The sequence below is a fragment of the Ceratosolen solmsi genome, unplaced genomic scaffold (genome assembly GCF_000503995.2).
Source record: "Ceratosolen solmsi marchali unplaced genomic scaffold, CerSol_1.0 scaffold12, whole genome shotgun sequence".
NCBI classification, from domain to species: Eukaryota; Metazoa; Arthropoda; class Insecta; order Hymenoptera; family Agaonidae; genus Ceratosolen; species Ceratosolen solmsi.
Window position 1 is genome coordinate 149,731 of NW_011948456.1, and position 16,785 is coordinate 166,515.

At 25.8% G+C, this 16,785-nt stretch overlaps 1 protein-coding gene across 2 annotated transcripts in view; it reads right to left on the reverse strand.

The window, feature by feature from the left end:
• Positions 1-5,616: 5,616 nt before the first annotated feature.
• The window catches only part of LOC105366778 (homeobox protein E60-like), a 36,614-nt gene continuing 25,445 nt past the window's right edge, over positions 5,617-16,785 (reverse strand). The window contains exons 2-3 of one of the 2 annotated variants that reach the window (XM_011505326.1): positions 10,653-10,658; positions 5,617-6,269 (exon numbers count right to left, since the gene is read on the reverse strand). In XM_011505326.1, coding sequence (XP_011503628.1) covers positions 5,911-6,269; positions 10,653-10,658 — 365 coding nt within the window. In that variant the 3' untranslated portion in view covers positions 5,617-5,910. Of the gene's footprint in view, positions 6,270-10,592; positions 10,659-16,785 lie in introns of those variants that run through there. The other variant, XM_011505325.1, reaches the window with a different exon arrangement.

Genomic DNA, 16,785 nt, shown 5'->3' on the forward strand with positions numbered 1-16,785 from the left:
AAATCAATTATAAAAATAAAACTAATTATAATTCAACTAGTGCAATCATAAATAAAACAAACTAAATAACAAAACTACTCTTTATTGAATACATGACTATCTTGTCCACTAGCCTGCAATCCTCCTATCAACATCGGGAGCTCATACCTAATCTTAGTTACTTGGCCCTCCTCGCCCGGTACTCTATTTTTAGACAGACATGAATGAATATTTTAAATAAGAGTAAATTCTAATCTTTGGAAATTTTATAAGCCAGAAATAAGAGAGAAAATTTTAACATCAATATAATCCAGACTTTTATATGTTAATCTAAAAGTTATTCGCTATTCGAAGTTATTAATGAGATGTATGGACAAATTTATAAAATTTCTATAACTCCTATAAAGAAGAAGGTTCATATTAAAACACATATCATTAATTATATTTTAATGCTAATTTGAAAGATAGTAATCTATCCTTTTACAAAAAAAAATGTATACAATTGTAAAAAAACTCAACCGATTTAAAAGTAATATGCAAATAGTATGAGTATAAATGACAAACAAAATTATATTTTAAAAACTTAAATATAATATAATTTCAAGTTATTTTGTTATTTTTAAAAGGTGTTTGAAATTACGTATGCAATAACATTTTTCTTATTAAAAAAAACCAATAACATAATAAATCACAGTTATAAGATCAAATTAAAAAAAAAATAAGTAAACGAACAGATTAATATTTTTATTATTTAAAGCATTTCTTGTTTTTCTGTTTGTTCTTATATAATTATTATATTATATAAAAATTAAATAAAAATAAAAAATTATATAATTATTTCTTATCTAGTTAAATACTGAAACAAAGTAGATCTACATTGTTGCAATTAAACAAAAATTTTATATTATCAATAAATAAGATATTTATATCTTATTTATTTATATCTATAATTTATATCTATTACAAGTAAATAAATATGTGCAATTACTTATTATTACTGAAAAACATTGACTTTTTATATGTACATTTTAACCTTTGATTTTTGTTTTATAGACAAAAAATAAATTAAACATAATTCTTTAAAATAAGAACCATTAATATATAATTGAAGCAAAAAGTAAACAATAGTATTAGTATAATCAGATGATTTGTCAAAAATAAATTTTACTAAAGTGATGTACGCATTGATCTTAAAAACATTCTGCCTTATAATATATTTATAGAAGTTGAAAAAAATTATATTAAGAATATTGTAAAGGCGTCAGAAACTGTTTTGTCGTTTGAATTCTATACATTTAGTACAATAATTATGTATTTTTGAAAAATATAAAATATTTTCCGAATTTTATTATATTGTAAAGGTGCCATTTGGTAAAGTATAAATATTTAATTTATCGCTAGTGAATAAATAAATAAAAACTATAATTCAGAATTATAAACTCTTGAACATATAAAAATTAACAATTTTATTGTTTATTTTATATTTTATAATATTAAAAATTTAAATGAAATTGAATAAACAGTTAATCATTATATCTAATTAGATTTATAAAATCTACAATTAATAAATCAATTAGTACTAATTATTTAAAAAAAATATTCTATTCATTTATTAAAAAAATTTTATATACACTTACAATTTTTTCATTACATATTATTGGTAAAAAAAATTTTGTAAATTATTTAAATATAAAAAATTAAACTGTTGATGAAAATGATCATATAATATGAATCATATAAATATTATAATGGAATCGCTTTTTATTACGGACAAATAGACAAAGTAAGAAACTCTTACTTTTTTTTCTTACATCAATTTATTTACTAGATGTGTAAATTAATTTATCTAGATAAATTAATTTATGAAATTCACATATAAAATTAAAAAATCAATTAAAAGTAATGAATTATCAAGTGTGACGGAAATGTGTAACGGGGACACAGAGTTTACTATAATTGAAAGAAAGATATCTATAAATTCCATTATATTTAATATAGATAAATAAGTCTATTTGTTCGAGATTGCGAGAAAAGTTTCTTGCCACGACTTCCCACGGTCGTTGGACACTCGACACGGTCAATACATCTGGAAAACTCCAGTGAATAATTAGCTTATTTATTCTCGCTTATCTAAAAACTATTTTGTTGTTTACTGCTACCATGACGTAGATTCTGAAAAGGTATCAGATATACGAAAACTATCGAGTACAAACATTTCCTAAATTTCACTGCAATCCAAAACCCCGCACGTGCGACAACAAGCAATAGGCGTACGTGCGCACTCGGCTTAAGACAATGCTTGCTTTGTTCCTAACTACGCCGCATCTTGTAGATCGCATTGGAAAATCAACACGCTCTAGAGGACCCTTCATCTAGCCAAGTCCTAGAGAAAGGAGAGGCGATCAGGGAGAGGCGACCAATAGTAAAAGCTCCCCACTTTCCGACACTTTCCCGATTAGCATATTCGGGACTGAGCCCGGAAGGAAGGGGAAATGAAGGCGTGCATAATCCATCGTGTTGCCCAAGGTCAACCTCTGATTGGATAACTGAAAGAAGAAGGGGTCCCAAGTGGAACCGGGTCAGTGAACTATTTAAGAAGGACAATGCAACATACCACCACTTATTCTCACCACAGATAAGTCACGACTACTCCCGAAAATGAGGAACAGGCAAAAAGTCGATCAGCTGAGTCTTGTAAAATATCTTTCTATGTCTGTGATTCAATATCCAGTTACATTTAGTCTCATGTAGTGTACAGCTGTAATGTCAGCACATGTAGCACATGTACTGAGATTCTCGTCATCTCAGTAAAGGAGACAAAAGAAAGATCAAGTGCAAGCAGTTCGTACATAGAAACTTCCCATCAAGCCTGTGAGGAGAAACTGAAAATATCACACTACACCTTCCACGTAAGTCCTTACCTTTGATGTTGATTCTTCGCCTCACGGTTTACTATGAAAACGGACCGCAAGCTGCCCGACCACAGAAGCTTCCCGCGCATTCTCACTACGCAAGACCAGCAATTCGCGCTATACAGTGGCGCGCATTTCCTCTAACCTCTATCTTAGGCACGTGCTCACTCACACAGCCCACTATTCAGAGGCAACTGCAGCACGTGTCAAGATCACGACACAAACAAGAATTGTAGTGTTCGTTCAGAGCAAATTCAAATTGGAAATAAATTGGAAATAAATGGAATAAACAGCAATAAGAATTATATGTGTCAATTATTAAATCAGTGCATTAACCCTTCACTTGCCCACGCATTCTCCCACACATCTAGTGGTTTTTTCTAAGTTAATTTTACACGTTTGGCTGACGAATCGGATTAATGGAATTAATTTTTTGCACACTATTCAAAAAGGAAAGTTTATAAAATACTTTTTTCTTATATCATTTAATATATACTATTGAACAATAAACTCATTCAATTAAACAGCTAATACGTATTAATATAAGTTGAGAAATAGAAATACTACACTGCAAAGCTTATTAAATAAAATAAAAAATGAAAAGGGAGATATTGAGGGATATATAAAGCAGAACTCAGTATTATTGCAGACTTAATATCGATAATAGATACATTGCGACTATAAATCACTTAATATGTGGAAAGAAAAAAGGTATTTGTTAAAGGTGCATAATTTTTCAACCCATAGTATATAATTTATTTCCCTTTTCTTTTACTAGCCATTAATCTAAATTTTCTAATTTCTAATGCTTAGTAATTTAAACTTCTATTCATATTTGCGATGTGTTAACTATATATAAACTATATTAAAAAAAAAAGAATATACTTACCTTTGAAATGCATTAATGTGTACTAAATATGTAGTTAGTTCACTAAACAGCCATTAATGATATACTGAAAATGTATATCTATACTTTATAAAATATTTCAGAATAAATTTATTTTTATTTATTTCAGTTTTTAAATTTCCTTAAATTAAAAAAAATAGGAATAGTTAAAAAATTAATATTTAGATAAATTTATTTATATTATAATAACAGAAATTATTCAAGTTTATAATTTCAAAATTTTTTTTTAATTTATATAAATTTATTAAAAATTATATATCTGTATAGAAAATAAAATAAAATATTTTTATTTTTGAAATATCATTTTTTTTTTAATTTGTAAATTTAACATGCATGGAATATAAAAATTTTTAAACACTATGAAACTGCAATGAATGTATAAATAGAAAATTGTACAAAGATATATTGAATAAATTATTAACTTTCTATATTCCTGAAATAAGTGGAAAAAAATAAAAAAATATAATATAGATAAAAATTTTTAAATACTATGTCATATTCATTTTGGGAATATTTAATAAATTTTAAAGGATTTTACACATACAAATTCTTTTATAAACAAATGATTTTGTACAATACGTGTTTCTCTATTTATTATATATATTCGGCAAATAAATAACTAAATTATTTTAAACAGTCTAAAATGAATAACACCATATGATGTACTATTTACAGATCAATTGTTTTAGAAATTGGAAAGAATCATCAATTATTGGTAGTATAACTGCTTTCAATTAGTGTACATAAAGTCTTATTGCACATTGCAATTATATAATAGTTCGGATACATTTTACAATATTTTACAATAAATTAATAAAACCTATAATTGCGTAGGCAAAATTATGATTTTTATAAAAAAAAATTTAATTATGTTATAAAACATTTTTATATCTCATTGTACAATAATAGATTCTCGAATACCTAATTTATTAAACTTTCATTAATTTTTCTAGCATTACTAAAATTAATTTATAATATTAACTAATATAAAAATACTTAAATCGATATCTTAAAGAACAAAATTAATTGTTCAATAAAATAGTTTGACAATACAATATTTGTAATTTGTATTTTCGATTGTTTGTATTATTGTAAGACTACCAATTTATAGAAAAATTATTTTGGAACATATATGTATAATTATTAATAATTAAAAAAAAATAAAAATTTAAATATCAACAAATTTTATCTTACAAAGTCATGTATATGTTTTATTTAGATGATAACATAAATTTGTACAAGAGTATCTATTAAAAATGTATTCTAAAAAAGATTATTTTAAAAATGTTTTAAAATTATGTGTAACGAGTTTATAATTTTTTTACATTGAATAAAACATAAATCTATAATTGTAAGCAGTTGGTGATACTCGTAGTTTAATGAACAAAAGGAATGGCACTGTAATATAAATTTCCGTTTTACAACTTTCTATGCTTGAGGTAACATATCCAAAACAGAAGTAATATTTTATACATAAATAAATACATATATACACACACACACATACACGCATGTATACGTACATCCACATATGCTCACGCGCGCATACACACCCTTATATATGTACATACATCCATATACATACCTAATATTTTCTATATATTTTTATATCACTCTTTTCTATGAAAATTCAAGTAATAGCTAAAAAATCTCTATAATTGACTCAAGATGCATCATTAATGCTCAAATCTAAAGCACTTGACGCTCAAAACACATAAAAATCATGAGATTTAAAAATTTTTTCTACTTAAATCTCTGTTTTTAACTATACAAAATCTATAAATTGATTATTATAAAAAAATACTATTTCGAGCGAATTATATATAAAGAACTCTTTCTCCATCATTCAATTGCCTGTCTTCAATTACTAATTAGCCATTTGTATATGGATAATGGCGAATTGGCTCGAATAATTTCTTTTATTTTGCATTTAAGATGTATTATATTGTCATATTAAAAAAAAATGTTAATCAATAAACAATCTCTAGATGTATTTACGGAAATACAGCTCTGTAAAATCCAATTTTTAAATTAAAGGATGTTTGTCAGACAGTTTAAAGGATTTTTTAGAATTGTTTGATTTCTTCATAGTATACATATTTCTGTTTTTTTTTATATTCCATTCGCTTGTAGTTCAGCGGCTTGTTCCAACTCATCCTTCGATAGCGGTACCGTTGAATGATTGTAAAGGCCCTGTGCCATTAATTGTAACGCCAATGGGTTCTTCTGGCCACTTGCTTTCTTGATCTTTGCCCTTTTGTTCTGAAACCAAATCTTTATTTGTGCCTCGTTGAGACCTAACTCTTTTGAAAGAGCCTGACGACGTTGTTCAGTCAGGTATTTGTTCTCAGCGAATTCACGCTTTAATCTTGCTAATTGTTCTATACTGAAAGCTGTTCGAGGTCGCTTTTCCTCTGGTACAGCTGTTCTAATTAGTTCATCCTTCACTTTCGTACGTCGCGTTCGTGGACCTGTAACACACACATACCATTTTGTACTATGCGAAATTTCGTCAAAATGTAGCCATTAATAATTTAACATAACAGGCCTAGCGTATAAACACATTTAACTAACGTTTCCCTAATTGAGCTTTCAAACTCAGTGTATTTATTGTAGATAGTTCAATTCTCTTGAATACCACGGTTCATAATAAACATACATATTATTTCTATTTATAGAAATTATATTAATAAATAAATTTATTTTATTTAAAATAATAAACAATAATATTCACATAATGTTTCACCTTTAATTTATAGTTGAACATCATTTTTATGTTTATAATTACATTTGAATCCTGAAATTAAATTAAAAATTAAATAAATATTAATAATTAGTTGAAAACATTTGATTAATAATTGAATAATATAAAAATTGTCTTTAAATTTATAAAAAAATTTCATTTATAAAGTTAAAGATTTCTAGGTAAGTATCTTAAACGAAAAAAGTTATTCATAAATATATTTTAAAATTTGTGAAATTACCATATTAAGAATTTTACATTATTTAATATTTTATGAATTATAATTTTTAAATTGAGACAATTATAAAATTATAAATATATATAATTTGAGGTGATTTATTATTGAAATAATAATGCATAATAAACGTTAAATAAGTTTATACAACTTGACTTTATAAAATATCTATATTGTATTTTTATTGAAAACAGATTTGTATATTAAATTTATTACGTAAACTATTAAGTTCAACGATTGTGTTCTCAAATATTTGTTAAAATTGGAAAAAATAAATGATAAATTAACGAATACAGAATATACTCATTTTAATTTTCGTGAATTTTATGTATTTGTAATTTATTAAAGAAAAATTATTTTTGAATTATAATTTGTTTAGAATATGATAAAAATGTAGCATATAGTTAGTAACACTGTTCATGCAAATATATAATGTAAATGTAAAAAAATATATGTTCATATATTTTTGTTATCTTTATGATTAAACATTTAAAAAGTATTCAAATAAATTTGAATCATTGTAATTTGTAATAATTGACTTTTAGTATGATGGTTATTAAAATAATTTTTTCTTTGATCATATGTGATCAAAATTTAATACTGAGCCTCAAAGATAAATTATTATGAAATATTATAAATCACTTTACTGCATGCAAAAATTAAATGTAAATTCTTAAAAGCAAAACAAAATAATTGTTTAAATTATTGCATTGTTAAAGCATATGAAATCTAAAATTTAAAAGATATTTTAACAAAATATTTTCTTCTGCCATGGAAATCAACTTTTATATATGACATTTAATTTTCAAGTTAATATTGTATTGTGTGAAATATTTAAATTATATTATAATTTTTTAAATATTTCTAGCTAATAATAATAGTAATTCTGCATTCTTATTATATGCCAATTAAATATTATTTACAAGGAAAACATATTTACTAAATTTTATGAATTATTATTTGAATTATAATTCGAATTAATATAATGAAGATATTATTGTAAAATTATATAGGTGTTCAAAAACGCACTCTCGTATATTTTTAATTATAATTATTTCAGTGAATTCTAAATATTATGTAATTATTTCTGTCAATAAAAATATAATAATGTACATAATAACGGCAATAGAGCATTTTCATGAAACAAAAAAAAATTGCAATATATTTAAACTTCGTATCATCGAAACCATAATACAACTTTTATTTATTTAATTTACAAAAATATTCTATAGCATAAAAATTATCATTAATAGATGTTAACTACGTTATTTACAAATAACTGCATAATGAATAAACCACTGTCAATAGATTAGGATATAAATTGTAAGTATAAGAATTGAATAATCAGTATTAATAAATCAGAATTACTATAAAAGAAAAAGATTATTTTATATTTAACATTAAGAAAGAAAATTAAATATGTAAACAATAAGTTTTTCATTTAACTAAAACACTTTCTATAAAGAATTTATGCATAGTAATTAACTTAACACTCAAATTATAGTAATTAAAGAAAAAAATTAGAAAATCATTAGTTCATAAATTGTATGAATAAGATCAAAATAGCATATGCTAAACTTTGAACCATTAATAGCTTTCATAATTCTTGTTATTAGGTTATTAGTCTTTATAGATGTATATGTACAAACATATTACGCTATATAATACACATAGTAGTATTTTCATTTCAAATAGTAATACTGCTCAAATAATTTCAAGTAATAAACAATAATCTAATTATTTAAGTTAAATTTTGCCTTAGTTTATCTTTTTTACTATCTGTTTTTTCAAACTTCATCAATATTACAATAAGAGCAGCAAAAAATCTTAGTTATATATTAACTCATCTATTAATGTAACGTCGTGAAATATATTATCACTAAATGAATTCATAAACAGCTATCCTCATTTTTTTAATCATTTCTATATCCATCTTTTTCATTAAAGTTTTTGAAAAATTATTTCAATAAAATAGTTATTCTTAATCAATTAATATTACATTTAATATTACTTATATTTTATATACAAGATACTATATAATTGTGATCTATTAACCTACATTGTATTATTTTATAAGTACAAGTTATTAATATAAGTAAAATATATTTTTATATATAATACAAATAATATAATTATTATAAGTAATGCAGCATCTGCTAACTATAATATAATATTGTACATATTGGTACATACAATATCAAACCACTAAATCCCAAATTTTATAAATAAAGTAGAAATCCATTCTATCCACATAGATTATTTATAAAAGTAGATCAATATTTAAAAATTAATTTTTATTAAATGATATTTTTACTGTACACATTATTGATATTAATATTCAAGAAATATATATTATTATTACTGTATATTATATATATTATATAAATTATACATATTATTACTGTACTCATTAAAATTTGATAATTATGTAATTAATGGAAATAATATTGAATTTTCAAAGAATATCCAATTAATTAATATAAATTATGATTATTATTCATTAACGTTTCATTTAATATACAGTAATACAAAAAATGAAACAATTATAATAAGAGTAGAATCTTAAGATAAAAAAAATTTGTAATATTTTCTTAAAATTAAAAATTTTATTTTAATTTATATAAAATTTTGGAATTTTATTAATTTACATGGTATATACCTGAAATTAATTATTTACTTAGACAACAAAAATCTTATTAGTATTTATAACAATAAATTATAAATGATAAACAAATATATATCTTTTTTGATGTACTATTTTTATTAAAAAATTTAATTTAATTTTAAACTAATACTTTAAAATATTAATATTGTAATAAGATATAACCAGATTAAATTTTATACAATTAAAAGATCAAAATAACGAATTAAAATTAAAAGTATACTATATATACAAAATATGTAAAATTAAAATAAGGTATTTAAAAATGTATTATCTTTTATTTTAATCGAATTAATCGTAAAATATGCAGTATATTATAGAAATATGTATATAAAATTATAAAAAATGAAATTTTTAATTTCTATAATAATTAAATGATTTTATAAAAATAACAATAAATTATACAATTGTTAATGATATAAAATCAGTTACATACTAGTTGTATTTTATAAATATTCTTATCATCTATCAGTGCTGGTGAATTTTTAATGTTCTAAACAATATTCACCAAACGTTTGTTGACATATGAAATTAAAATATTGTATATTACCTTTTATTCGTTTTGTGAACAATATATTATTTATGTTTATAATTTTTTTTATCCATTTACGATAATTAACAGATAAAGCGTTAAATCAATATTAATTTTAGTAAATTATTTACTAAATATTTTTGTTTTTCTTTACTAGTCTTAAATACGATTATTCATTAATTTTATTCGTAAAGCACATAAGTAAATATATGAGACAATTTTAATATGTTTATGATTTTATCTAAATAATTTAATACAAATTTTAAGTCAAATTAAAATATATATAAATTATGTGAATAAAAATCAATTGTAACCATCGTATATTTTTATTCGCCTTATTTTATAAGACAAATATATATTAAAAAACAAAATTATTATTTAAAATATATTTCTGTCATTTTATATATTTATTTTTAATAGTTTTGCTACAATGTTATAAAAATGTTATAATTTTGTTTATGTTAATTATTAATTTAATATGCAATTATATTTTTCATAAGATAATAATTTTCCATCCTATTTTTTAAACATAAAGTATTCTTAGAAGTAAGATTAATATTTTTATTGAGTTAATGTATTATATATATATAACTATAAAATATTTTAGATCAAATAAGCTCACGCTCTCCAAACAGCATTTCAGCAGATAATACCGGACCCGGTAGATCCTGGTGTTACTTACTTCGTCCTGTAAATAAGAAAGAAAGAATATGATAAACTAAAAACCTTTTTTTGAAATATAAGAATTAATTGATTATTTATAAAACATACTAGTTAATTTTTATTTTTTTTCCTATTCTGACATGTACGTAGAATAATTTTTGAAATTGGTGAATATAATATATATTTAACCAAATAATTTCTTCAAACAGTGAAATAAAAATTCTTTGTATAAGAAAATAACCACTGCCAATTTCATATGATTAAAATTTCGTGAAAGTACTGATTTAATTATAGAAATATAGCTTTTGTATATTGAAAAAATATAAATATAGTTACACTTTTCACTTGCGTTCATTTTACGTTTTCTATTATATTATTATTAAAAAATATTTTTGAAAAATATTTAGGTTTGTAATTAATTTAATAAATATTATTTTATTATTATGACACTGAAATTGATAATTATATATAATTCAATATTTTATTCAATAATTTATTTTAAAAATTTAATCTTCATAATGTAGTTAATCTATTGTGACGACTCGATTGCATATTTCTTGTAGTAATTTGAACAATCTCATAATGGTCTGGAAAGACTTTTATGATATAACGTGGTGGATAATACATTATCTGCGCATTATCTTAGTTTAATATATTAAATATATTAATAAATACATTAATAATACTATAGATCTAATTTTTGTTCACTTAATTTTCCAATTACTATTTATACCTTACTATTAGCAGCTTGTAATTTTTCTTCATAAATCTCATCAACAGATTTTATTTAACTTATAAAATAATTTAAATTAAATGATGTAACAAATAATTATTTAATAATAACGTTTTACAAACTTATTAATAAATTCTAATAAGAAAATATTCGTATATGGCATCAATTTTCAACTTACGAAGAGTTTAAAAAAATGTTGATATATTAGAAATAAGTTTAGAGTAGGACTATGTTTTTTTTATTAAACCAATTGTAGGTACATTAGTAATCTCATTGTTAATAATAATTAAAAATTAATAATTTCTTAATCTTATTTTGCGTCTGAGAAAAATCCTACAATTATTGCATTCCCATTTTCATAAAAGATTAAAATAATTAAAATAATTAAAATATTATGTCAATAATGCCATAAGTTAGAACATTATTTTAGCACTTCTTCCAAAATAAAATATCAATTGTATTTTCTTTCAAAGTAACACTATTAATAACGAAAACATATAATAAATATGGTTAAATTTTAATCTATTGTAATTGTCTGTAATCAATGAATCAAAACATATTGTTATTTTTTTAAGAACAATATTATTAATTTTTTATTATAAATTGTCGACAATCAATTTATATTTATTGTGAAGATTTTTATTTTACAATTGCTGTTAGTATTACTATACTCTGTGTAAATACGTAACGGAATATTTTCATATTTAATGCACATGAATTTTTTTTCTGATATAAACTATCACGAGTTTCTATATGCACTTAATCCTTAAATATTATATTACTAGAATCTAACCCTATACAATTATCAATCGAACGAGACCTAAAGGCCTATCAATTAATTTTGTTACTTATGAACATTTTATCTACTTTTCTTATAAATATTCTTATTAATCTTAATTACATATTTAACATTATTCTATATTCAATTTTTATTGTTTTCACACTTTTTATTCGTTGTTATTAATTTATACCCGCTTTCGTTGTACATTTTTTCAATGTTAATTATTACTGCTTCTAATGCTTGTGAAAAGAAAAAATAATATGCAAAATAATATTTCGTTATACATATTAAATTTTGTATACAATAATTTAATGAAATCTATGAATAAAAAATTACAAATAATGTGAACTTTATTATATTACTTTATTACTTTATAACAATATAATGAAAAAACAATTTTATATGATTTTATCTGATCCGATTGCAACCATATGTTTAAAATGCTTCATTGATATTTTTAACTTATTTATTTTTTATATAAGAATTTTTTACGAAATTATAATTTTGTAGCATTTCATAGTTTATTAAAGCATAACTAAATAATATGTTACTTAATTGGCATATTACATTTAAGTGCTTGTTGAAAATTCTATTGCAATTACCCGATAGATAACAAACATTTATAATTAATAACTGATGAATGTGTAATAACGTCAATGTCAGAAAATAAATTTATATTGTGTAATCATAAGTTGTGCACAATTATTGCTCATCCTTAAAAGATTAGCTTGGCTATTATTACATAGCGTAAGACACACTTCCTAATACGGAGGGTGCACAATCAGTTGTTGATTCTTACAAAACGTGCATCTCCACTCCACTTTCCCGTTAAACTTGAGATAATGGCAAAGACTCAATGGTCTCGCATCTCATTATTGAAGAACCTGGCTGAGGAACATGTCATCACAGTGCGACATCTGCCCGGATGAAACTTCAGATACAATTTCACACATGGAGGAGTTGCATAAGGCCTTCAACAAATATCATGCGTACATGACTACGACATGGCTAGCTTCGCATCTCAATCATGACTACCTCATGAAAAACGCCTATGAGAAGGAGTTCACACAATACAAAACGATGCGAAAAATCATCACTAAACTTCGCCAAGCCTCTAAGACAGTATCCGATGTGAGAGAAGCCTCGCCAAGTAAGGTACAGGTAGAAGGGGCCCGACTCTCAAACGTCAATCTTTCCAATCTCTCAGGAAAGCAAGAGGACTAGCGTAAGTTTCGCGACCTTCTCAAGGCATTGGTCCAGAACTGATTTCTGGATTCCCACTGACCAACGAATCCCTTGCTCCGGCTTTGAAACTGCTAACAGATCATTACGATAACAAACATATACATCTTCGTCCACTACACAGATAACATTATCATTTCATTAGTATGCTCCAAAAGTCAGGTAGCATCCCTTAAACAAATGATCATATCAAGATCACGCCCGTTTAAACATACGGGGGTTAATTATGCCGTCCCTTAACCTCATAAAGCATGCATTTGCATGTTTGTATTTTAATACATATGCGGTACACATCGAAGTAGTCAGTCATTACACAACTGATGGTTTATATCCGCATACATACGATTCACAGTTCGTCGAGAAATTGCAAACACATTGTACTCAAATTGTGGTATAACCTTCATCGGGGCTCATGCAGCACTCAAAAGACTATTCATTCAAGGCACCCTCGAACGTCAACAGATAGTAAATATGCTCTCACAAGACAACACTCAATGGGAATTCAACACACCCGCAACGCCTCAAATGGAAGGCAAGAGGGAAGTTGTGGTAAAATCTGTAAGACACCACCTAAGATGTATTATCCGACAGACCTTCCTCACTCATGAAGAGTTTACCACCCTGCTTGCCTAAATTGAGGCAATCCTCAACTCCAGGCCACTAGAGTCGATGAGTGACGACCGCGTAGATGTTTCGACACTCATCTGAGGACATTTCCTCATAGGGAGTTTGCTCAGAATTTCAGGATATTAGGATATCAGGATTGTCTCGCTGGCAATTTATACAACAGCATGTACAACTATTCTGGTCACAATGGTCAGCTCACTATTTACGACAACAATCAATTTCCAAATGGCATCATCCACGGAATGACATTAAGATTGGCTCGTTGCGTCTCATCACGAATAAGCGTTTCCCACCGTGCAAATGGCCTCTCGCCCGAATAATCGATACACATCCTGGCAAGGATGGGCTGACAAGAGTAGTCACACTAAAAACACCTTCGACAACAATGTTAAAACCAATAGCTATTGGCAGTGCTACCAATAATTAACTTATATTAGTTATATTCGTAATATAGTTATTAGTAATATAATATTAGTTTAGATATATTATTATTGAAAATAAAAGATAATCTTAAAATAAATGCAAAAATGTTTACTACTTCACAATTATTGTCAAACATATGAAAATATAAGCTGATTTTATAAATTTTTTAAAAATTTTAAAACAATTTTATTCCCTTTATTTATGTTTTTGAATATATATATATATATATATATATATATATATATATATATATATATATATAATAAAAAAACAGAATAAAGATATTTATCCATGAATATTAAATAAATAGGCTATTAGTTATTGTTAATTTTTCTAAAGATAACTAAATAAACTTATGTTCGGGATTTGAGCAATTTCAAAGACCGTTGACTGTCGGTATCGCTAGTCTCTCTAGTTCTCAAATTTCTGTAAACACTTGAGGACAAGAATTTTCGTGTACTTGTTATGTTTGGTTTCAAATGGCCTACAATGTTTATATGATCATCGAGTAGTTATCAACATTTATTACGCCATTCAGCCAGCGTTTGATGCCACACACCAGTCACTCAATTATGCTCATGCAATGAAGCCATCCCAAGGAATACACGTTTTAATTATCAAGTGTGCTATAACTTACAAGCAGTCAAGGGTGTTGACTGCAATACGAGTATGTACACTGCTACAACAAGCATAGTCTCATGGTATTTCCATACACTTTCGAGGCCACGCGTCCTATACAGGAGTTTGAGCATATTACTCCTAATCTTGGCAACAGTAGCAGAAGCCTCTTTATTGTATATACTTCAAGGCCACACATCCTACAGAGAAGTGTGTGCATATATATACTTTAAGGCCAAGCATCCTATACAGGAGTGTGAGCTATCTCGGCTAATCCTTACAACATTAGCAGAGGCCACGACATCATTACCATCAAGGAGTAACCACATGATTGAGACAAGACAGAGTTTACACTCTTCTATAAGATGTGAATCTTGCTTATTATTAATGTAACTGTTAATAAACCATATGTTAACGACGTTTGCACACACATTTCTACAATCCTTGCTCTTAACTCCGACCTAAGCACCCGTTAGGACGAGCAGCAAATTATTATAGCTATCGAAACATTGGCAGTTCGAGCCAATGGAGCCAATGGAAAAATTATATGAAAAAGTGTTCATGATGAAATTCGCATGGAAATGCCACCTACAAACAAAAAAATAAGCTAAAAACAAAAATGAAAGAAAAGTAAAAAAGTTTGTCAGAAATACAATCGAATTAGATGTAGATTAAATACAACAACTAATAACAAGTTACGAAGGCAATAAAGTAAAATAAGACAAGGGAGAACGAAAAAGTTAATAAATGAAAATAATAGTAAATATTTTCAGACAAATAGAAAATAAATTTCATTACAGATTTGTAATAAAGTTTAGTCTATTTATATTGATATAGGATTGAATAGATAACATAAATAACTTTATATTATATTATTATAATATATATGTACTAAAATTAAACATATAATGTCAATAAAAATTATTCAAATACAGTTACATACAATATACATTTATTTATTAGGTAATTTATATGAATGTTTTTTATTTGTTGACTGTAATTTTACTATTATGGAGAAAAATAGTGTTCGAGATTGACGCAATTTCCACGAATTTCAGAAAAAGTGGGCCATACGCGTTGTACGACGCACGGCACGCGCGCTCGGACCGGGACGCGCACTCGGGTGAATGTTTATAAACAAAACAAAGTCCGAGCAAGTTTTACGACTTGAAATCTAATATACTATAAGATCACACAAAGGTATTACGCCCTACTTTTCTTTCGTCGAATTGTCGAAGGTTCTAAATTTTTCTTTCCACGCCTCGTGTAAGAATTAGTGCAACAACGACGATGCTTTGTTGGCAGCTAAGTGAGTCGCCGCGTGGATGTATAAGGCAAGCATGAGGCGCGCCTCGCTCTCTTGCTTGCTGACCGTCCTTCTTGCTAATCATCTCTTGCCGAACCACCCTCGCTCAACTGTGCTTGCAGCTAACATCTTGCCGTGACCAGATCGCAGTGACCGACCATAGTGAACCGATCTAACCATCTACCAGTAGAAGCCATGGCACACGTGTCTCGATCTGCCCTCAGCAAGACCGCCATGGAACGGTCGGTATTTTCAGCAGAGCCGCCACGGAACGACCAAGCCTTCGGTTCGTGCGCCTATTCAAAAGGCTCATACGCTCATTGTAATCTTACTTCGTGCTCACTTAAGTGTAATTGCGGCTCAGTGTTTTAGTATACTGTGAAGACGACACGTGGCCATATATTCGGCAGTCTAGTTAATAA